Consider the following 23,357-nt stretch of genomic DNA (forward strand, 5'->3'; position numbering starts at 1 on the left):
GTCAGACTTATCCTTTAAGAGTGTGTGAGAGTGTGCCAGGTTTTTTTTTCAAGGTCATTTGTATACTAAAGTAGCTGGTCATCTGGAAGCACAGATGCCTCAGTACATACATATCACAAAACACACACACACTCACACACTCACTCACACACATGCACACTAACACACCCTGGTCACCAGTTGTCAGTAGCGTCTCTGCCCCAGGGCAGAGCTTTCATGCTACATTTCCACCAATCCTCCAAACCTCAACCACTAATCCATCATTTTGGACACACAAGTGCACATTGTTCAAACACACACACACACACCTACATACACATTTACTTCGAAAGCTGCAGTCCTTCACATTTTCTTACACACACAAACTGAAATGTGATCTCTTTTTCACTTGTTTTCTCTCTGCCCGGTGGCCAGTCAGTGGTCTTGTGTTGCTGCCCACTGGGTTTGAGCAGGAAACAGCTGCTCAACCTGATAAGACCCCCTGTACACACACACACACACACACACATGGACCATTACAGTCCATTTAAAATCACGTGCGTGCAGATGAACACATCCTGAGCTCTGAGTCAGATTTCTGGTGGGCTGAACGGACGTCACACTGTGTAGCAGAGCTTCAGGCTAAAGAGAAGAAAAGCAGCCGTCACTCAGCTGAGAGCTCAGAGAAACTCACTGCTGTGATACTCACTCTGTATGTTACTCAGGAAACTGCCGTGTTAGCCTTTATATTTAGAGCCGAACGAGAAGATGAATATTAATTTCACCTTAATATCACCGACTGATAGAAGAGAGTGTGTTTCAATCAACATAAACAGCAATTTAAAATTGATGCTGTGTAAATAAACCAAGAAAAAACACAAAACACACCACATCTGAAGACAGGGACTTAACTTAGCAAATGAAAGACTGTAAAACAGTAATACAGAAAGAAAAACAAAGGGAAAACTTCCCATCAAATGAATTAGAAGCTGTGTGTGTGTCTTTGAGAGTGGTATACACACACACTGTGCATGGCGTCTCTCTGTGTAAAGCCTGATTAATACATGTTACAGTTGACCTCTCTAATCTTATTACACAATCTGCTCATAGCACACACAGACTTTCACAATGATAAAAAAAAACACACAAAACAAGCTCTCACTCTGAAGGATGAACCAACTCAGGTAAGTTTCATCTCATATGAAAATAAATGAGATTCATCCATTTCTTCTAAGGATTTTCTTGACAATTATAACTGTAGACATGAGATGGAGGCTCACAAGATTGGACTGTAGTCACAAAAATAGAATTACTTCATATTTGACAACAGATAACTCACTTTATACTTGACTCTTTGAAGACATAACTTGATTTGAGACTTGAAAGCCACACATTCGTCTCAAGTTTTGACCTGCCAGGTCTGTCATAGCCTCCCAGCTTGGATATTGGTTGCTTATGAAAGTTTGAGAGTTCATTTGACCTCGTCCTGAAGGGCTTGGCACTCATCTCTTGATTTGATGTGATACTTTGCTGCTGTATGACCTTTACACTTCACTTTATTAAAGACGTCTAGACTTTCTAGGACGCAGGAAAGTGTTTCAACCTGTTTCTAACAGAACTCAACTTGTTTCAAGAATCCATTCAAACAGAAATAATAAAGAAGGCAGTTGTGCTGGAATCAAGAAGAATGAAACCTGGAATTGGTTAAAACAAAAACAGGCTGGTTCAAATTTTCTTGCAGTTTTGTTTTTGTTTGTTTTGTTTTGTTTTTTTTTTCAAAAATAAGAATTATCAAGGACAGTAAAGATTTTTTTTTTTCTTCATTTTTTGATTTGTTTTTATGTAGTAGGGAACCATACATAACACTACAGCCTGCTTTCAAAAATGTGACTTATACATATGACCTAAAACATCCCAGAAGCACTGGAATAGTGCTTTAAGGTTTTTGAAGACATGAAATATTAATGGGCAGGAGTGAGAAGATAAAGCAGTCCTGCCCTGTGCTCCTGCCTGGTGCGTGCTCTGGTTTACATTTGTCTTTTTTAATTTGTGCCCAGGATTTGTGGATGTCACTGTCGGCCCATGGCTGGGCAATAATTATTCAGCAGACAACATGTGGGTGACAGCTTGGCCTAGATTGGAGTGAAGTACACCACCCGCCTGGTCCTTATGTAAAGTACAGACAAAGAGCAGGAAGAGAAGCATGAAAAGGGAATGTATGTCAGAGAGGGGGGAGGAAGAGAAAGAGCAGTATATGTAGACGGGGAATTTCCAACTGACAGGACTGTATTTCTGATATTCACTGTGTCCGCCTAATCTCATGACATGTAGCCTCTTAGCCTGATTAGCTTGGGAGCAGAATAAATGACCAGTGCTAAGGTGACAGCTGGCCAACGATAAAGAACGATTTGGTTGTGCTTGTGAAATCCAAAATTTGAAACCAGAGCCAGCAGGAGAACTGTGCCACTGAAACATTTCTAAGAAATTTGCATTATCTAGAAAGTGCATCTCTACAACTGAAAATTTAATCAAGAAATAAGAAGATAGACGCTTTATCTGCATTTGTTTCCAGTAAATTATGGATAATTATGGATGGATAATAGTGGAAAATGACATAAATGTAGAGACATTTCACTGACAAGACTTTTTTTCAACAGAAAAAAACATACAATCTTCTATGCTATTATATCTATTTCAGATTATGGAGATGTAGTATTTTTATTGCCAATAGCGTTTCTTTGAATTTAGAGAGATAGAATAAAAGAAACAAGCAGAAACAACAACATCTCTCCACTTCATCAGTCTAAGTGAAGAGACACTTAAAATCCCATGAGAATTAAATGCTCACTGAAGCAGCTCTCATTACTCCAGCCTCGTCTGTTTATGAATGTGTTTCTGTGTCTGTGTATCACATTCATGACTTTATGGACAAGACACACTATTACATTACCATTAAACAGCTAACATCAGCTAACAGGCTTACCTGGGTTACCTCTGCTGCTGTCCTGTGAGGAACTCTCCTCAGTCACTGCTGTCCTCAGCTGAACCAGAGAGGAAATCCAGGCCAGCTCTGGTGCAAAGTGCTTTCCTTCATACACCACTTGGTAGAATAAAACATTGGTACTGTAGTTTTTTTCATAAAAGAGTGGATGCCAGGGCTCTGACGTTGCTCTGTTAACTTTTATGGAGAGTTTATGTAACCGGACTCCCTGGTTGAGAGGACCAATGCATTTGCCCGTTAGCTAAACCATCCATTTACTGCTCCGCAGCTCTCACTTCTGTTCTTACAGTCATTTAAGCTTTCAGTTTTCAATCAGAAACAATTTGACAGAGTACAAAAAACACCTACATACTCTGAATAACACAGGCAAATATTCTGAGGAACTGCACTCGGTCTCCTCTAACAATCCCATTAATCCAGTACGTTCTCCCATCCCAACGATTGTTTTTCTCTGTGTCCGTCTGTTTTTTTTTTCTAGTTTTTTCCCTTTCTCTTCTTTATTTTATCTGCTGCAGGCGATCTCCTACTGTATTTTTACCAATACCTATAAACTGACCTTTTCTCTGCTACCTGTTACAACTTCTGTGGGTGTATTGCAACATCACTAATGTGATCTTGACCTTTGGAAACAGTACGTATGACAAGATCTCAGCTCAAAGGTCCACCAACCTTGAAAGATGCTATATGTAAGGTGTTGCTATTGCTACCTAGCTTATGTTAGCATTAACAGCTGTTTACTTACCTAGACCTTCAGCCATCGTCAAGACGAGGTTAGAATACGTGTTCTGGACAGTGCTGCTTCATCATCCTCTCATGTTGGACTGAGGGAAAACTGGACGCTACCAGTGACTCACGATCGATTAGCAGTATTATGAGTCAGTACAGGGCTAGCTGGTTAGCACGCTAACTTCAGTAGGAAAAATAAGTGTGTTCCACTGCTGGAGACAGAGAGCGAGAAAGTAAAGGAATAAACTTAGATGCTGAACTCACAGCATTTCTTCTAGACAGGTGTAAACAGCTGCTAATGCTAACACTGGCTATAGCAATAGTAAAAACTCTCTGCTAATAATAATATATACTGAAGAAGACAAGAGAGATGCAGTAGAAAGCTCTAAAAAGAGAGTGAGTGGACCTTTGAACAATGATTATTTTCTTACACAGCAGTACACACAATACACACCTATATTAATGAATCAAATCCAATTGTTTACATCTTTTCTTTATTAAAACACAGTGGTTTCTGTGTGACCTTTATGACTGATAAACCTGAAACACTTCATCAGTCATATCTGAGTCTAACAGGGCAACAAAGCAATGTGGCCCCGTCAATTATTCAGTGCGAAGGGCCACAAAGTCACAAAGCAAAGACACACACACATTCACGATGGTGTCGGTTGTCACAAGTCGAGAGGCGATACACTGACTAACATCCTGCCCTGATGGCCCCGTGCAGCTCTGTCACCACTGGTTACTGTTGCCCGTGGCGACCACCGGCCGACCACAGTGACACATTAAATGCCAGAATGTTGTGACGTTTTTGGCAACAGGAAGAAGAAGTGTTTAGATCACATTCAGTGGCGAGGTTAAAGGTTAATACACTGTTTTTTTTTTATACATATTTTCTCCATGTTGTGTATTCCTTTAAATCATGAACCAGCAAAATCCAAAATAGCTTTAGCAGTTACTGTGAAACTAAAACCACTGTGTGAGCAGGGTTTTTTTTTCATTAATATTTTGCTCTCAGGGGCCTGAGTGCTAAATCTGCTCGTGCAGACTTGCAGAAAATGAGGAAAATGAAATGTAATGAAGTGTTTAGTCATGTGGAGATTCCTCACTGTCTACCTTATATCTTCTATATGGTCATTTATTGCAAAAACTTTGGTTGGATTTGCTTTTTCTGCAGCTTCTACAACTGTTTGTGTGCATTTCTGTATTTTCCTGCTTTGTAAAGTTATTTTTTTCCATCTGTTATGCTGCATTGGCTGCTGAGTTGAGGGCAAGGAGGGGAGCTGAGGTAAAGGAGGGAATAAAAAAGAGCGGTATTGTGCATCTTAGCTGTTTCCACACCGCTCCTTCTCCCTGCCTGCCTCACCTCTAATCTAATATGTAGTGGATCACAAGCTGATCACACTCACTGAAACCTCTCACACACTCATACAGTGCATCATGGCACTCTTGGCTTGAAAACAAGCAGCCTCAGTTTTGCGCCTGACACCAAAGCTCCTCTTTATGTCAGGCTAAAAGTCACTTCAGGTCATTTCAGCGTCGCTGTCGGTGATTCACAGGCCTTCTGCTTCACCAAAGAACCCTTGTGACATTTGATGACTAATGAGGTGAGAAAGTTTAAAATCAAACAACAAGATCAAGGCTTTTCATTAACATGCAGTACCCCCGAGCAGCACAGCAGGAACCAGGGGATTTTTTTTTTTTTTTCAGGAGGTGGCGCATTTGCTGATGGAGGAGGAGAGACGGCAGGCTGGCTGCTGTTTTATCTCAGCCTTTGGCTGTCACAATGATATTCAGATGCTCAGTTAGACATTCAGTTCACCCTCTGTTTGGCAGGATGGAGTTAACTCTTTGCAGGGTCGGGGACTACAGACAAGGCTGTGTTAGAAGACTGTGTCACCTAGTGTTAGTGTACTGTACTAAGATAGAGGAGTGTGTGTTTTCTGTGGGCGGGTGCAGCAGTCTGTGTCTATAGTGCCTGTTTATGATTTCATGTGGGGAGATTTCAATGATTAAAGATTAAAGATCCAGATGGGATTTGAACCTACGACTGTCACCTCATTTGCTTCTGTTCAGCCTACAGGAGCTGAACATGTGATACTGGCTTCAGGATTTTCTGAGCTGTATCAACTCTCACCCAGAGAGTCATTACATTTGAGTTCAGATGAGGACGTTAAACTGGATCAAAATGGCCATCACATCACATGTGAAACTGATGTCTGCTGCAGTGACCTTAGTCAACCGTAGCCATCTGAGTCATGGCTCATCATGGGTAACAGGTCTCTTTCAAACTCTGGATGAAGAATGAGATCATCTTGTTATGTTATTATATTATCTTCCAAAATATGATTTCATTCTCTATGGATGTTGTCACTATTTGAATCTGTTGGATCTGAGATGAGTTGAGCAGAAAACAGCTTCACAGAGACTGTCCAAACCTCAGGACGTTGGTGTTTCAGTATCAGACTGAAGTAAACTTTTGGTGCATAAAGTAAAAGGTAAAGGACAGAAGACGTACAGTATAAGACACAGAAGAAGACAAAAGATTTTTTTCTTGTTCCACTGTGAGGAGAGAGAGATTAGAAGGTCGGCAGATCTAAGGAGTGAAAGAGCCATCTGTCTTCCTGTCTCTTTGTCTTTTCATCCCTCTGTCTGTCAGCCCTTTACCTTCAGCTCGGTCGTCTCAAGGACGGAGCTGAAGGCCTGCACAACCAACACACACACACACACACACTCTCACACTCTCACAGCCAGCTCTCTGACCTTTTACCTCTAACTTTGAACTTTAAAGTAGAATCTCCGTCTTTATGAATTCAGCTCAGTGGTTGATGTTTACATCAGTAAATATGTTTCCTCGCCGCCATGAAATAATTATTTCTATAAATAAGTATTCTGAATATTTATTGGGAAACATGCAGGGACTTTTTTCATTTTTAATATCTGACTTGTGATGTGATGGAGAAGGTGCTGCTGGCACTCACCGACTTTAAATTTAAATTAACCAAAAGCTGCCCCATAATGCATTGCTGCTCACTGCTGAAAGAAGTCACATGTCATAACTCAGAAAACAAACTAAATCTTTGGAGAAACATTTGTTTTACAGAGCTGTTTAATTAGCATCGGTTGATGAATGTCACCGGCTACTTGAAATATAAGTGCAGAACTATTATACAATGAAAACTGTTAGATGGACTGTGAACTAAAATATGTAGTATGGAAGTGGGACACAACATAAATGATTCTGGCATCACACATCACTTCCCTCAGTGTATTCTTGGTAGCAGCTCAGTTGATGCCCACACTTAGAAGTGTCTGCTGTCTCTCTCCAACACCCACAGCTCAGCAGCTCCAGCTCCGGACCTGTTGGCAGCATCTCTGCATTCTTTTATCCACCGCAGCACCATCGTGTTTACCCCCACATGCTCCTCTCCTGCTCTCCCCCTCCTTACTTTTGCTCTCTGCCGGCAGCAAATCCTCCATTTCCGCCCAGGGGGTGTTGGAATCCCTCTCATGTCAGGCGGCGTCGGTCAGCTTGGCTCACTCTGACGTGTTTCATTTAGTTTAGTGTAAGCTGTGGGTGTCATGGAAATACAGTAACTCTGTGTGTGTGTGTGTGTGTGTGTGTGGTTGCCATGGCCCTGTGTGCTCTGTGACCCTCCACCTTTGTCCCCACAGCAGGCAGTATGTGAGTGTGACAAACACAGGCTCTGTCTGTGCCTTTTGGCTCTCGGGGTGAATCTGTTTGTACACCTGCCACAGATTTCCCTCAGCACCCCAACACACACTCAAACATCCTGTAAATGCTGGGGGTTGCTGCTGCTGCTTCTCTCACTGTCCATTCAAATGACCTGCTGTTTTGCTTTTACACCTCCAGCCTGCAAACACTCAGCTCTGTATCCACTCCTAGGAAGTTACAGCCTGAGCAGTGACACAGCTTTAACTGTGCTGCGGGTCACAGAAGGTTTTCTCCAGTCCTCCTGGGTCACTGCACTGGTCTGATGAAGCACGCACATGTTCATTTTGTCTTTGGACGATGCAGCTGTAAGCGTCTCACAGTGGATCGTGTGTTTACTGCAGTGTTGTCAGCCAAAGTGCTAACTCTCTGCACTAAGAGATGTGTTGAGTTTGACATGGAGCTTAAGTCTAAAAAGTGAGGTGAGACTATGAGAGTACGCCACACAGACTCCTCCGAGCTGGTCCAGTATACCACCACAGGGACTCGTCCTGATCACATACCTGAACTATCTTCAGAGCTTATTTCAGGTGCTCTTGCTTGTCACTCTGTCCCTGAGGGTGAGCCCAGCCACCCTGTAAAGGAGACTCGTTTCAGCCTCCTGTGTCCACAGTGTGACTTTTTATCCAAAGCTTATGACTGCAGGTGCAGATTGGAACATAGATAGTCTGGTACATTAAGCTCTTTGTCCTCTCACACTCAGTGAAACTGTTCAAACGGCGTGGATGAAGCTCGGCTGTAGGTGTGTTCAGTAGCTGCTCATTGGTTTCAAAGCCAGTTTTGTCTTAACTCAGACGTGTTGTGCTGCATGCAAAGCAAGAGCCTGAGCGAGACCCATAAACAGATAACAGAGAGAGGTGGAGGCAGAGCGAGAGAGAGTCAGAGGAGAGGTCTGGGTGGAGCAGGGGAAGATGGGAGGTCACCCTCCTGACTGATGTACTGTATTAGGAATCAGATAAGGAGCGTTTGTTCTCTGCTGTAATCTCGTCCAGGGCTGCTCTGCCTCAGTGCTGCTGTCTCTCTGAGAGCTTGATCATAGTTCACTAGCTGTTGATAAAACAAGGCCTCAAACGATTGAACACACACACACAGTTTCTCTAAAGCTCAGAGGGCTTGTGTGCATTTATTTGCATTTTTTAGCCTGTTATCAGGCTTTTAGTCCTGTAGCATTCTAAATAAGTGTTCAAGTGTTTTTGCACTTTAAGCCCTTTTATCACACATCATATTCTGCATTCCTTACATTACCTCCATCACCATTTTACAGTAGTTTTAAAACAGGAAGCCGAAGCAGTCTGCTTTTATGTCGGTCAAAGGTAATCCAATACAAACTTGTTGATATGAGGTAAAACAAGACAAAGACGTGTGTGATGTTTGAGACCGTGTTGTTTGGACATGAATGTTGCTTTAAGATGAGGACCATTAAGGTTAACAGATGATCCCAGTTATGGTTCCTGTTGAATCATATGACTCCTTGTGGCTCAGCTGACGTCTTTTTTATGTCCATATGTTCCCAAATCCCAGCAGTTAACCTGAGTTATATGTTATTAGTACTGATGTGAATGACAAAAACTAAAACTAAGAAAAACTGGACGTATCCGTTAAGACAGAGAGAGGAGAGAGTTAAATGTTTTCCCAGAGCAGGTCTGCCTGACTCTGCTGGACCGGCTGAAGGCCTTGCAGCCTGCCAACTTGGCTTTTTGCCCATCTGACTACCTGTCTGTCCGACTGGCTGTCTGTGTGAGCGGCTGGCTGACTGTGCTACTGCATGAATAATGCTGAGCCATGGTGCCCTGCTGCCTTGACAACCGGGGGGTGGGGGGGGTCTGTGTGGGTAGAGAGCAAATATAGAAGGGAGAGAAAGGAGGAGAGGAGGAGGAGGAGGAGGGCAGGAAGGATGGTGCTGAGGGAATCTGATCAAGTGAAAAAACAGAAACAATGGAAATGTAGGGCAGAGAAAGGAGATTTGGAGGGAGGGAGTAATAAGGGAATACTTTATTTAGGGCAGTGAAATGAAGAAGAGACGCAGAAAAAACAGAGGATGCATCAGAAAAACATAAACGAGAATAAGAACAAGAAACAGAAAAAGAGGGAAAAGAAGAAAGAGAGGCGGCTCAGCAGTTTTGGATGCAGCCTGCAGCAGCAGCAGCAGCAACCTGTTTCACAGTGTCACCAGAGTGTTGCATCATGGGATCAGGACCACGGGGACGCTCACATTGCAGGATGACATCACCCGTTACCGAGTCAGCTCCCGTCTGCTCGGCTCTGTCTGCTCAGAGAGGGAGAAATGTGAGAGAGAGATGTGGATTGTTTCGTTCCTGTCTGTCTATCTGTCCGTCTGTCTGTCTGTCTGACTGCTCGTCTCAAAGCGAGCAACACAAAGAGCCAGACCGACAGACGAACAGACCGACTGAAGCAGAGAGAGGAAAAAAGACGCAGATGCTCGTGGAGGGTTTCAGCCTTGTGTGCCAGCATGATATTGCAATCTGAAAAAGAGAAAAGAGGAGGATGAGGGGTGGAGAGATTTGGGTTTGGTTCAGTTGGAAAGTGTGTGTTAGTGTTTGTGTGTGTGTGTGTGTCATCTATCTCCTGCCCTCCCCTCTCTGCCTGCTCTAAAGCTGTGTCCCTGTTTGGCTCTCAGACCGTCCACTGCACCCAAAAACAGAGACGTTGAGAGGCAACACATCAGCTCTATTTTTGACTGCAACAGCAAAAACCCATCTCACTGCAACAGTAAAAATCATATTTTTAGTCCTTTTAACACCAGAAGTGCACACGAGAGGGTGACACGAGGGAGAAATTTTCCTCCTCTCTTCTCGGTTTATTTCCTCCTGTCCAGATAAATTTAGTCTTTGTCATTTTCAGTCCTGCCTTCACTCAGTCCTGTTACTGATATTCCCCACTCTATAATTATTCCCCATGTGACTCTTCCAGAGCTTCTGGCCTCAGTCCCTGGATATGTATGGTAAAAATATGATTTTCTGAATTTAAATTGAGCAAATAATCACACATCATGCTCCCATGCTAAAATGGCTTTTGTCATGTACATTCTTGCCTTCACCCAATCCCATTACTTTCAGTCCCAGTCCTGTAATTATGTCCCTCTTGACGATCCCAGAATGTCAGTTCAAAGTCCCTGGATCTGCAGAAATATCATTTTCTTAATTTAAGCAGTGAAAATAATCACTTGGCACTTTCAATGTCCAGCCTGGCCTTTACCTGATCCTGTAACACACACATTACTCCCTGCTAAAACTGGCTTTTATCATTTCTAATGCAGCCTTCACCACTTATGTTATTCTTATCCTGATGTTGTAAACGTCAGGAGTGAGAGCTCCTGTCCAAAGATCCTGAGTACATGTCACTGCCTGTATATAAATGTCATTTCCACCTGATCCTGTTACCTTTACTCCATATCCTGTAATTAGTCTGCACAGGATTATTACAGTTTCTATCCAAATCCTCTGGGTTGGAATGAATGAGATTTTCTGATTTCAATGTGAGCAAATAATTACACATTATCACCCATTGCTCAGATGGCTTTTGTCATTTCTAATCTCGCCTCTCCCGATCCTGTTACTTACACTCGCAATCTCTTGATTATTTCCCATGTGACTGTTTCAGAGGTTCTATCCAAAGACCCACTGCAGATAGAGTAACAGTCGTATTAAATTTAGGACAAACGACTAATTATACACCATGACTCCATGTTAAAATGGCTTTGGCCATTTCCAGTCTGTGTCCTGTTAATCTGAGCTTCCACTCAGGGTCTTTAGATCAAAGTTATTCTGGAGCTTCACCAAATCCCTGGTTGGCTGTTAAAAAGATTTTGTGAATTAAAGTGAATATAGTTAATTCACAGAGCTGTAGCATGTGTTTTCCCATCAGAATCATATTACAGCAAGCCTGTGGTTTCTTTTAGACCTTACTGCTGCCTGCAGTGTTTTGCACAGGTGGAGCAGTTTTCACTGGTTCGATTGTGAGAGACAGGATCAGTCGAAGCCAGGAGGGGAACTGAATCCACACTGAATAGTAATGAGTGCACTGGTTCATTGGACAGGGGATAGATCAAGAGAGCTAAGGAAGAGGAAAGCTCTTCATTGAATTAGCTTCGTTGGAAAGTTTGAGGCAGCAAAGCTAATCGGTGTGCTCGAGCTGGAGTGCACATGACTGGCGGCCAGCACACAGCTCGCCGAGGCCGATGTAAATCTGATGTGCAGGATCCACCAGAGGCAGCGATGCATCAAACCTGCCTCTGTGATGTTAACCGCAGCATGGTGTCGAGTCCATGATGTTTAAGCTTGGTCTTACCCCTGGAGATGTTCATTCACTCAGAAGAAATGTACTTAGCAGGCAGCAGCTGAACTTGTTTGTTCTGAGCGTCTCTCCTCACCTGGGCTCGGCACTGATGCTTCTGCACTTTCACAAGAACAAGTGAACAGTGAACTACTGTGCTCATGATGAGGTCCAGAGAGGACAAGGCTAAAGATGATTTGATTAAATGATGTTTTCTTCTGATCACAAGAAGGTTATTTGGTTATCTCACCATAATCTTAAGAAATTATTTTTGCGATCATGAGGAAGGAGTTTGTCTTATCATTTTGTGATCGCACATCATAAACACACTGAGCTGATTGTCCCATGTAGAGGGTTGGTGAAGGCAGGTCACACAGAGTCAGAGGTTCAAGAGAAGCTGAATAATGTGAGTGGAAAATATGGATTCTGCTGAAAATCCTCAGACACAGAACACGCAGGGGGTGAGGCGTCAACCACAGTGTCTCAGTTGCCATATGTAACTGTAGCAGGAAATATGGCCTCTCTGCATGGTTCACTGCAGTGTCTCTATCCCACTGACACCATGATTGCATGTTCCACACACACACACACACACACACACACACACACACGACCATACAGTTCTATACCTGTGAAGACCCTCAACAGTCCCTGGCCCCTAACCCAAGTCTAATCCTAGATCCTGACCCTGACACAGCCCTCTGCAGAGGTGAGGAGCAGACAGACACTCCATCTCCTCCGCCTGTCCAAGGCAGGAATGGCGCGCCCATTATTCCACCTCACCTTTCTCTACAAAAGGTACGAAGGAGGAATGAGGGGACATGGTTTTTCCACCTTTAAGCCGGCGGTGGAGGGGGTCAGGGAGATGAATCTGTGTAAGAAGGGGGGTTGGCATGATGGGACAGACACCGGCCGACGCAGACGCTGCTGTGTTACACATCACACCTCTGATGATTTAAAATCACACACTGGGGCAGCATTATCCTGGCTTCCTTCCTCACTTTGACACTTAACTCCTCTGTCCTGTCTTAGTGTGTTTGGCATCTTTCGATTCTGCTCAATCATCGAGTCTGTTACCTCATGGCTGCACCATCAGATCACATATAGATCTGTTTGAAACTTTGGGATCTCAAACCAAAGATGTTGTTGTCTGCACGAGTCTTTATGGATCACACTGTTTGTTCCTATATTAGCAACAGAACATCTAATGTGGAGGAGAAAGGTGACTGCTCAGTCACATTGTGCATTTTAATGATAATTGCAGCAGTGATGTAGGTGGATGACACACTGTGTTCATCCCTGCACCCTCCAAAAACGCTTATGCATAATATATACAAAAGTGCCGCGCCATATTACGCAACCATTCTCTATGTGTGTGTGTGTGTGTGTGTGTGTGTGTGTGCACACTCCCAGACCCCACTCCACCAATGTCTATGTTTAGCAGCTTATTCGTGTCTACAGTTAAATTGTACTTTCCACTCTAGTTATTACAGCGGCAGACGAAATATGAAAAGCGCTGAGGGCCATGGATAATAAGCACAGAAATAGAGCGGGCAGCGAGCAAACCGCAGCCTCATCATCACTGTACAGTCAAACATCTCCCCACACACACTCACATATTAATGGACTGCTGTTTCTAAATCCATGAGACAATCGTGTCCCGACCGAAACTTCAGGACAAATGGAACTCCACCTCCCCTCTTCTCTTTCTTTGGCGTCCTCTTTCTGTCTCTCCTGCATCGTTTGCTTCGGTCTAACACTGCAGCCGGGCAGATTAGGATCTCTCCTCCCCCTCCTTCCATCCATCTTTCCCTCAGTCTGCTGCTTCTGTTTCTCCCATGACAGCACATGTGCAATCTGTAGGCTTTGCTTTAACAGAAAAGAGAGGGTTTAACCACATGCTTGATAGATTGTACAGTAGTGACTCTCTGACACCAGGGAACATGTCAGGCAGATATACAACACTATTGTGTCTCTTTCTGAATCACTGCTTTATTACAGCACACACACTCACACACACACACAGTCACACAGACACATGTCCGCCCAGGGGACCAATTAAACCTATAAAACACAAAACTCAAAACTGCACATATGCCCATTTGTTGGCACAAGCAGTGGAAGAAAAACTCTTTCTCTGAGTAAAACAGACACTCACCAGAAAAATGGGGCTGATACAGTGGTCCTCCATCTTCACCTCCAAGTGTTTACAGGCTGCACCAGCAGAAGACAGTAAATACAGCTCCAATGTGATGTCTGCTAAGTTGTTACTAAGCCTTTCATATGTGTTTAGATTTAAATAACAGCACAGTGATGTTTTGTTGCACTGTGCTAAAGCAGCAGGTGTAAAGATATCCTGACCTTTAATCCTTGTTCTGTATGTGTGAAGCTCCAACAACAATGACTCTAAGATTTGAACCCAACTAATGACGACAGATTTGAGACCAGAACCTGACCTGAGACCTGTATGTGTTCATTTTGGCTGTAACGCTGCCAGGCTAATGCACTGCATCTGCTACACTCTTTCGCTTTCCCTCTTCCCACTTGGCATTATGTGCACTTGCAACACATGGCACACACACATGGAGGCAGATGACTCGCACAGTCAGAGTGAGAGAAATTTCTTCATAACCTACATTTGAAAATAACCAAACCTGAGCTGCCTGTAACTGTTGGAGCATGAATCTGTGCTATTTCTCAAAAGTATGTGGACAAACATTACACCCCTGCCTGATAGATGAACATGTCACTCTGACACCAGATGTGAAACCTGCTGCAGGGATTTGGTCCCATTCAGACATGAGGATTAGCGAGGTCCAAGACTGATGCTGGGTGATAAGGTCTGACTCACAGTTGGTGATGGATGGGGTTCAGGTCAGGGCTCTGTGCAGACCAGCTACTTGGGAAAACCATTTCTTCATGAAGTTGATTTTATGTCAAACCAGGCGTCCGTATACTTTTGGCCATATAATTAAAAGTGTTGTGTTCTTTGTTTACTTTGTCTCTCTCTCACACACACACTCAGATATGTGTGTGTAATGCAGACAATGATGCAGATAAGCTGGTTGTTCACAGGTGCTGGAGGGTCACGATAGCTCCTTTCAGCTGTGTCCGTGTGTCGCGCTCCTCGTGGCGTCTGGCTGTCTGTCCCATTTCACAAAGTACAATAGCTGCTTATAAAGGAGGGTTTGAGTTAAATGATTATATTCCGTGGTAATAGAAATGACACCGTGTTCTGATGTGGATTTTAGCAGCTGTAGTTCAGGGCACAGGTGGCGCTTGACCTCATACACAGAGAGATAATGCACTTAAAACAGACACAAACCTCTGCACACACTGAGAAACTCACAGATTACATCTAGTTTACTGAACTGCTTGTTCTTTAGGAGCGACCGCAGCAGTTGAAGTTTTTGGCTTCAGACTGAATCCAGGGACGTATTTAAACATCAGCTTTATCTGTCTGCTTCATGCAGTTTAAATATAGTCTGCCAGACCAAAGCACAAGAACATGACAGACAAAACCCTGATAGACAAACAGGTGGGTCCATGAGTTCAAAAATAAGCTTCATGGCCACTGCTCAGCCTCTTCTGAATCCTTACTCCAAAGATATCAGGTATGTTAGGCTGGATTTGGGGGAAATGTGTTTGAAATGAGAAACAGAGCATCTTAAATATCTGTTCTTTGGAACCGTGCAGCCATTACATGTCCTGGGTTTTAACATAGTCCTCAACATTTGCTTCGTACAGTCAGAGTGAAGTGCTGGCACCAGCAGATGCAGCATATTTATGTAATATTGCACAACGTGAAAATAGAAAAATCAAAGTTAAAGAGGTTTGCTTTAGGTTTGACGTGCCTTCATGATTAAAAAATCATGCCTGCATGGATTTGTGTTCTCCTGCTGCATTTAACTCAGTAGGTGGCATATGATATGAGCTTCCAGACAGCGCCTTTGTCTGTGCTTAAAGCCCCTTAAAAGAGACATTGTTAGCGCCTCACTGGACATTTTGGTCTCTATGGCGACAGAAATGGCAAACTCAACACCTGATTCCCCAGGAGCTCACCTGGGCTTCTCTCTTTCTCATGCACACATGTAGATTCTTTTCTTGAATTCTCTGAGGCACACCCACATACACACACGAACTGATAGAAGTCTAAGAAATCTACCACTGATATCAACACAGAAGCATAATCATTAAAGTGTACCCAAGAATCCAGAGCAGTACTCCCTCTGAACAATGCTCCCTCTCTGAGTGTTAAATTATTGATGTGTGAACCTGTAACCAATTATCTTTAATGTTGTTCCTGGTCCATGTGTTGCCACGTCTACTACGACTACTTCACTGTTCTGCTGCGTAGTTTGAGGGGATAGTGTGACGCGCTGGGAAATAAACTTATTTGCAGTATTTCCAAGAGTGAGATGTTCAAATGGCTGTCAGTCTTATGTCTGTGTGTACAGTCCAGAGCGTGAGTCAGGATGAGCTTAGCTTAGCTTAGCTTAGCTTAGCTTAGCGTAAAGGCTGGAAGCAGGGAGAGACAGTTAGCCTGGCTCTGTCCAAAGTAAGAAAATAAAATGATATCAACCAGTCAGCCAACATCTCTTGAACAGAGATGTCATTTAATGACAATTTGAGCTTTTAAGGGGACTTATCTGCTGGAACTATCACTTAATGAGGTGTGTATGCACAGTGTATCCAACCACTTACTACGTAGGTGTAGCATCTCAAGCTGCAGTGTGGGTTTGGAGGTACATCGGTGAAATTAGTTTTGGTTGGTGGGACCACACCTGCCGCTGGTACGCAGGGTCATTTAGGTCGGAGGACTCGTTGGTGTTCCAGTGCTGCTCTCACATATCATTTAGTTATTTAATGAATGAACCTGTGGTGCTACTGACACAACTGCTGTTTATACGTTTTTATTATTTGGTGTTTTTGGCAGAATGGAGGCTCGTACCGGTGACAGCAGTATGACAGTGCTGCAAAGAGAAAGCTGAAGCGGTGGAAAAAATGTTCCACTAATGATTACCTTACTGCATTTTTTGCATTATCAGCCGAGCTTTCCAAAGTTTTCTGTGCCATTTTGGCATTTTCTCCTTATTTCTGGCATCATGTTTTTTATATGCAAATCCAAATGACCCCAAAACAGGTGGATGGAAACATAATTAGAATCTGAGGTTTTATTTGGAGTCGTGGGAGGAGTTCATTCATATGTGACTGTGCTTCATATGTGATTATGCATACACTATGTAAATGGGCCACTTGATGCCACTCTGCTCTATTGTTGGGGAGGTTAAATGGGGAGCAGTGTGCTGATGGCCGGGGACAGCGCAGATTAATACTGCTGTTCCCATCATCCTCCTCCCTCCATCTGCCCCTCCTTCTTCCTCTCTCTCTTTTGTATGACGAGGGGCAGAGTCAGTTCCTGTGTCATTGTTAGGGATCCATCTGCCTGGCCGCACACACACACACACACACACTCACACACACACACACAGAGCAGCAGCAGCAATTAAACCTGTTCGACACACTTGACAGAGATGAGCTTTGGGCTGTGTGTGTCCGGCACGAGCCATCTGTGAAACAACCACCCACCACACACACACACACCAATGAGTGTGTGTGTGTGTGTGTGTGTGTGTGTGTCTGCTGCATTAAATAGATTTCATTCACTGACATTCCCCCAGCCCCCCTCCTCTCTTTTTTTTGAAGGGGGTAAGGAACCTCCGTCCTCCTCCTCCTCTCGGACAGGCGAGACAGAGTGTATAGGGAGGGGAAGGAGAGATGGACGGACGGATGGATGGATGGATGGATGAGTGGGTGGGTGGATGTAGAGGGAGGACAGAACGGATGGATGGCAGATTGGGGAGCAGACCTTTCATTTATTGTTGCTCCCTGAAGTAGGACACCAGGCAGACAGATAGACAGACTGAGCAGCTGTAATTACTGGTGGCAGCAGCCCCCATCTGAAGATATTGTATTGATATTAGGCTGTTAGCAGGAGATTACCATGTGGATGACTGGGGGTCTGGGTCAGTCTGGGTCTGCACTCTGTGCTGTGTGGGGGCAGCTGATCATGATGATGCCATTGTTCTTTTTGTTGTGCTCTACTCTCTGTTCTTGGAACAAGAAATGCTATAGTTGCATAAAAAGTGCATTTTTCTCCAGTGATGATGATTATGACAAATCAAAGCTGATGGCAAGTCTGCACCAATAATCTTGGATATTACAGATAATGAGACAGACCCATGAGAAAATACAATGGGACTTCATATAACTTGGACCCAAACCAACTTGGGTCCTGGGTCTGGTTTTGATTAGAGGAGCAGAGTGGCTGTGAAGACCCGTAACAGAGAGTGAACAGAATAAAAGGAGAGGATGTTGCTAAACAGTTTATTAGTCATACGTTTCTGAAGACATTTGGGGACAGTTAGGGGCAGCAACACTGAGCTATAAAGACAACACTCATTCACCTTCTAAGTTGACATGGAGAGCATGTTATCAAACAGCTGCATAACTACAGTTCCAACAGTGACAGGATCATTTCATTTCAGTCCATTATTCGCTCTCCTTTTAGCTCTGTTTTTGGTCTCTGCCAACTCCTGAGAAAACTGTCCAAACTTTTTCTGTATCTGAAAACTACGCCAAGAGAGTCAGTGAAGCTTACAGCAAAGCTGCAGACTGTTAAAGCAAAACACTGAGCCGAGAGACATATGAGGTTCTGAAGAGCTGCAAAGTCAGGTGATAATACTCTGTGTTTATGTCACTACAGCAGACCCCTTTCCCATAACACATACTCATTTGATCCGTTGTTAATATAAAAATATTGATTACAGCAGCTTTAGAAGAGTAAAATCTGAAAATAAGGAGCCTGCAGATGAGTCCTGAAACAGACCTGTGCCAACAATCCTGTAAATCCATGATATCCATTTTAGCAGGTGTGTGTTTTGATGTGCGTGTGCAGTAATCCCTGTATTATAGGCCTCCTAAATACATGTTTGCACCTCTCTAGCATCCCTAAGCTCATGGTTAAGCTTCTATATCATTTACTGTAACTGTGCTGTAGGCGGCTCGGTTCACGTTGTAAATGGCACCTTTTCCTCCTCTGGAGTTAAATAAGTTCACTGAACAAACAAACTATAGCTCCAAACACATCACTGCAGCGGAAAAGGGCACAGAGATCAAAGAGAATACATTTCCCACTGTGTTTCTGGGCTGGGGTCTTTTCAAACTTTACCAAAGCCAGTGTAATTAAAATGTGATGGTGTATTAAATGTTCCGTACTATAGGGACAGCTACACAGCAGCAACACAGAAAAGTGCATTGTTGCTGATGTGGGGGCATAAACTCAAGGTAGATCCCACAATCTATAATCTCAGAGACATTATAGACTCTTTACATTGCTGCTGAGCATTTTCCTAACAACTCTGCAGTGATTGGGTTTTTGAATGTGTCTTCTCTGCCTTCTAGTCAGCCATTGTTTGAATTCATTTCACTACTGTATGAAAATCAACTGGAAACAGAGACTTGAATCTTGCCCGATTTGTGTACTCCATCATTGCTGTCACTCTGTGCTAATGCAGAGGAAAGAGTGCAATCATTTGAAAGGTTTGTTCACCACATTACCATGCAATGATAATCTGAAAGTGAGAGGCTGGCATGTTCCTGTCTTTATTTTACTATCTAGAAATCCCATGATAAGACCAAAACCAACAACATTTCTGTCAATATTTTACAGCTTCCCTGCTCTCTCTGAGGCTCTCAGGCCCAAGTCTTTTGGTTCCTTCTGAAGATGGAAATCTATAAAAACAGACAAAGATGTTTTAACAGTTATTGTCTAAAACAGCTGTGCACTGTAGTTTTTAGCAGACGTGGAAATAGTGAATTTGTTGTGGACTATTTTCAGTGGTGGAATAAAATCGATGTGTTTTAATAGTTTTTGAATGACCGTAGAACTCTGTGGCACAGAGGTATAAAGTATATTAGTTTTCATCAGTTAACAGTAGGAAAAATAGAGATGATCTGCGGCCTTGTCCTTTTGCACAGATGAATTAAAACAGGCCTGGTGATTTATGGTGATGGATGCGTGTCGTAACTCCCTGTCTCAGGTTGATTTCCATACCTGTATGGAAATGAATAGAAACCAGTGTCTGCCTGTAAGGTAGGGAAAGCACAGTCATAAATGTAAAACTATTCAGATATGTTTTGAAAAATGTAAAGCATATGTGATTTGCAGTAAATGGGCTAAAACATGCAACAGCAAAAAATAAAAATAAAAAAGGAGGGGGGGAAACGCAGCCATGGTCTTTAAGAATGTTTGGTAGCTCATGATTCATGGAGAGTGTTATGTCATATCTGCTGCCGCCAGTAGTTTGTTGTCACATACAGTTTCTCGGTAAAAAGGTGAGGATCTTAGTGGAAAACCACAGAATTTGTTCTTCAGAGGCTGAAGTAATTTCCCTACTGGCTTTAAAATTCAGCTTCTGAGCTCGTGCTTCTCAGGCTCGGTCAGCGGTTGGCTGGCGAAGGAAAGGGGCTAACCACTCCGAGTGTACGGAAGGGGAAACAGTGTGTTAAAAAATACAGGAAGAACGGGCGCTTAGAAGAATTTTCTTCTTGAGTTATTTAAGAGGCGTTTATACCGTAGTCATACATTATTCATTACGGCGAGAATATATTTGTGTTTAGTTTCTTTGTGTCACGATTGGAGGGGGTTTGTGTCCCCCCCCGTAAGCCGCGGCGGAGTGGTTTGTCCCAACCGTTGTCAGCCTCAGCCAGCCTCCTCTTGTCAGTGCTCTTCTTAAAATGAAGCTAGCAAGCCGCCGGCATCTGCGGAGGAGAAGGAGAGGGAACTGAAATGTAGAGCTGGCATCTACTTTCCCACCGCCAAAAGGACGCTTTTATACACACATATAGACAAACAGAGGGCCTTCATGAAGAACCCCAAGTTATTAACATTATTATTATGTCGGAGGGAGCAGCCGCAGCCCGGTGCTTGCTGTACACAGTTCGTCTATTTATTCCAGTCTGAAGCAGGAATTCAGATAGAAGACTTTCAAGTAGATAGATAGATTAGCTTATCGAATCAAGTGTTTTTTTAATAAGTCCGTTTTGTTTTTGTCATTTTCACCCGTTCGCGTTTTCTAAGCTTTCCCCCCTTTTTTTCGTGGAGAAAGATTGTCAGGTTAAGCCACACGAAAGCAATGTATAATACAGTCTGGACATCGGAAAAAGCCGGCGAGGAAGGAGACTGGAGGGACGTGATGATGCCCTACTCCACAGAGCTGATATTTTATCTGGAAATGGACCAACCGCCAGGTAAGGAGGCCGGTGACAGCGGAGGCTGGTGACGGACGTGGACGTTAGGTGTAGAGCTAGCTGGGAAAAGAGAGGAGGCTCTGTGTTTGGTGTCTGTTGAAATTGGTGGAAAGTTTTGAAGCGCAGATCCTGCTCCTGTTCCTGCTGCTGCTCGGCGCTCCTTAACGGTATTCGGCTCGTGTTTCTCCAGGGACTTCACGTGCGCCTGCTCATTTTTAGTGATTTTTGTCGTTTCAGACAGTGCATCAGTATTTCTGATATTTCCACATTTGCCCAAATTGCACATTAGCGTAACATAATCCCTTTTTGTAGCGGGGAAGCAGGCAACTTGAGCTTGACTACACTGACATTTTGTATTTCAGTGCTATGATAACAGTTTCCAGGCTGCATGACAGCGCTTTAAACGCATTTTACTCGTTGTTTCTCGTTGTGTGGTGCATCTGTTGGAGCAGAAATGTCTATTTTAGCTTTGACACAGGAGCTGCAGCTCTTGAAACCTGCACTCAGAGTGGTTTTGGAGACAATAGTCTCATGTAGTCTGTACGCAGAGGCAGCCGAAAAGCCCCTCTGTTTACCTGCTTCTTATTTCTGATGATAAATGAATGGAAAAGATGCCAAAATCGCAGTTTAAATCATTCTAGCCTAATATGTATAAAACACTAACGCAGTTCATTCAAGCAGAATTTTCGCCTTGAAGCCAACAACCAATTTTTGCAACTCCCGTCACCTGTTATCTGTTACTACTGTGCAATAAAAGTAGAAATGAAACGGCTCCGTGCGGATCATCCCGAAATCAGCTCAGCCCGGTGCCGACGACGGGGAAGGGGGGAGGGGACGCGGAGAACAGAGAGGGACCGGAATAATGAATGAAACCGGGAATAAAAAGCTCCGGAGCATTTTATAATCGTTACATCCTTCACTGACACGCAGCTGTAAGTCTTTGCGCCTCTTTATAGCCAACTGTCACCCAGAACTGAACATGTTTCATTCATTCATTCCTTCATTCATTCATTCCTCGGCAATTGTGCCAGTGTCATTTGACTCCCCCCTCCTCCCTCCTCCTCCTTTCTCCCCTCGGTGCGCTGAATGGATCATGGCGCAGATGTGGGACGTTGTGTTGTTTCCAGGAGGCGCTGTTGAATGCAGTTTGCCCGGTAGCTCTGTCCCTTTTTTCCCTCCTTTCTCTTCCCCCATCTGTCTATTGAGATGTACTGTATGCTCTGCAGCCAGCTTAAAGTGCAGTATTATGTCTTATCTTTGGCATGGTGCAGAGATATTGCAATAAAGTCCCTTAGGTGAAGATGCTTTATCAAAGAAAGCATTTCCACCTCAAGATCCCATACGTTTTAAACTAGAGTCTGGATATATTTTCTGCACACACACACATTTCTAGTAGGTTCTTGCATCCTGATGTGCAGCATGTTCTGTCTTTGATTTGAAGTGGACTGGTGCAGTATCTATATTATCTATCTGCTCATTTAAAGTTAACGCCTCCTTTTTTTTCCTGAATGGACAGTGCTCCTCAATGCGTCGTGGATGTAAATGTAACACACTGGCTCTTTGCTGGTGATTCACACACTTATCTGCCGCTGGACCTCGGCTTTTATTGCAGTCATTAATTCATTCTTTCACGCGTTACATGTGGAGTCATTGTCATGGTTCAGAGATGATAATGACTGAGAAAAAAACTTAGCAAAGAGTTAGCAAAGAGAGAAAATAGAAGAAGGATGTATTTTGGATTTCTTCTGAATTGTGCTGTCAATGATGAATGTGAAATAAAATCCAGAGCAGTCAGAATGAATCTGGGTAGTTTTCAGAGAAGGATCTGAGAGGATTTGGTGTTTGCTTTTCTGTTCAATTCAAGCTTCTTGACAATGCAGATGCACTTTTCCAGCAGCTCATACCTGCAGTGTGTTTTACAGTGTTTAAGGGCTTTTCATTCTCATCTCTCTGCATCTTTTTCTGACTCTCAGCTTGTCTTTGTCTCATCGTGTGCAGCGTGTCTTTGTCTTAACATACCTGACATGTAATCTGTAAAGCTAACGGATAGAGAGAGAGAGAGAGGGAGGCAAAGAGGTGGTGATAGAGAGAGAGGGAAAGAGGGATGACAAAGGGTTGAGGAGAGGAAGGACGCAGAGAGAAGAGAAGACGAGCGTCCCGCAGATGTTCATTAGAATATTTATTACACTGGAATTGAAACGTGAACGCCTCAGTGACAGTTAAAGTGTATGTCTATCTGTGTGTGTGTGTGTGTGTGTGTGTGTGTTGCCTTTGTGTGCGGGGTGATTAGCACAGGTGGAGTGCCACCGCCCC

General features: G+C 43.5%; 1 protein-coding gene across 2 annotated transcripts in view; it reads left to right on the plus strand.

The window, feature by feature from the left end:
- pik3r3b (phosphoinositide-3-kinase, regulatory subunit 3b (gamma)) overlaps nt 1-23,357 on the plus strand; it is a 170,757-nt gene that overhangs the window by 130,532 nt on the left and 16,868 nt on the right. The window contains exon 1 of one of the 2 annotated variants that reach the window (XM_018688209.2): nt 20,531-21,044. The exons of the other annotated variant lie outside the window; for it this stretch is intronic. Within the exon in view, the coding sequence (XP_018543725.1) occupies nt 20,930-21,044 (115 nt within the window). The 5' untranslated portion in view covers nt 20,531-20,929. Of the gene's footprint in view, nt 1-20,530; nt 21,045-23,357 lie in introns of those variants that run through there. 2 annotated transcript variants of the gene reach the window in all.

Source organism: Lates calcarifer, linkage group LG17 (genome assembly GCF_001640805.2).
Source record: "Lates calcarifer isolate ASB-BC8 linkage group LG17, TLL_Latcal_v3, whole genome shotgun sequence".
In the NCBI taxonomy this organism is placed as follows: domain Eukaryota; kingdom Metazoa; phylum Chordata; class Actinopteri; family Centropomidae; genus Lates; species Lates calcarifer.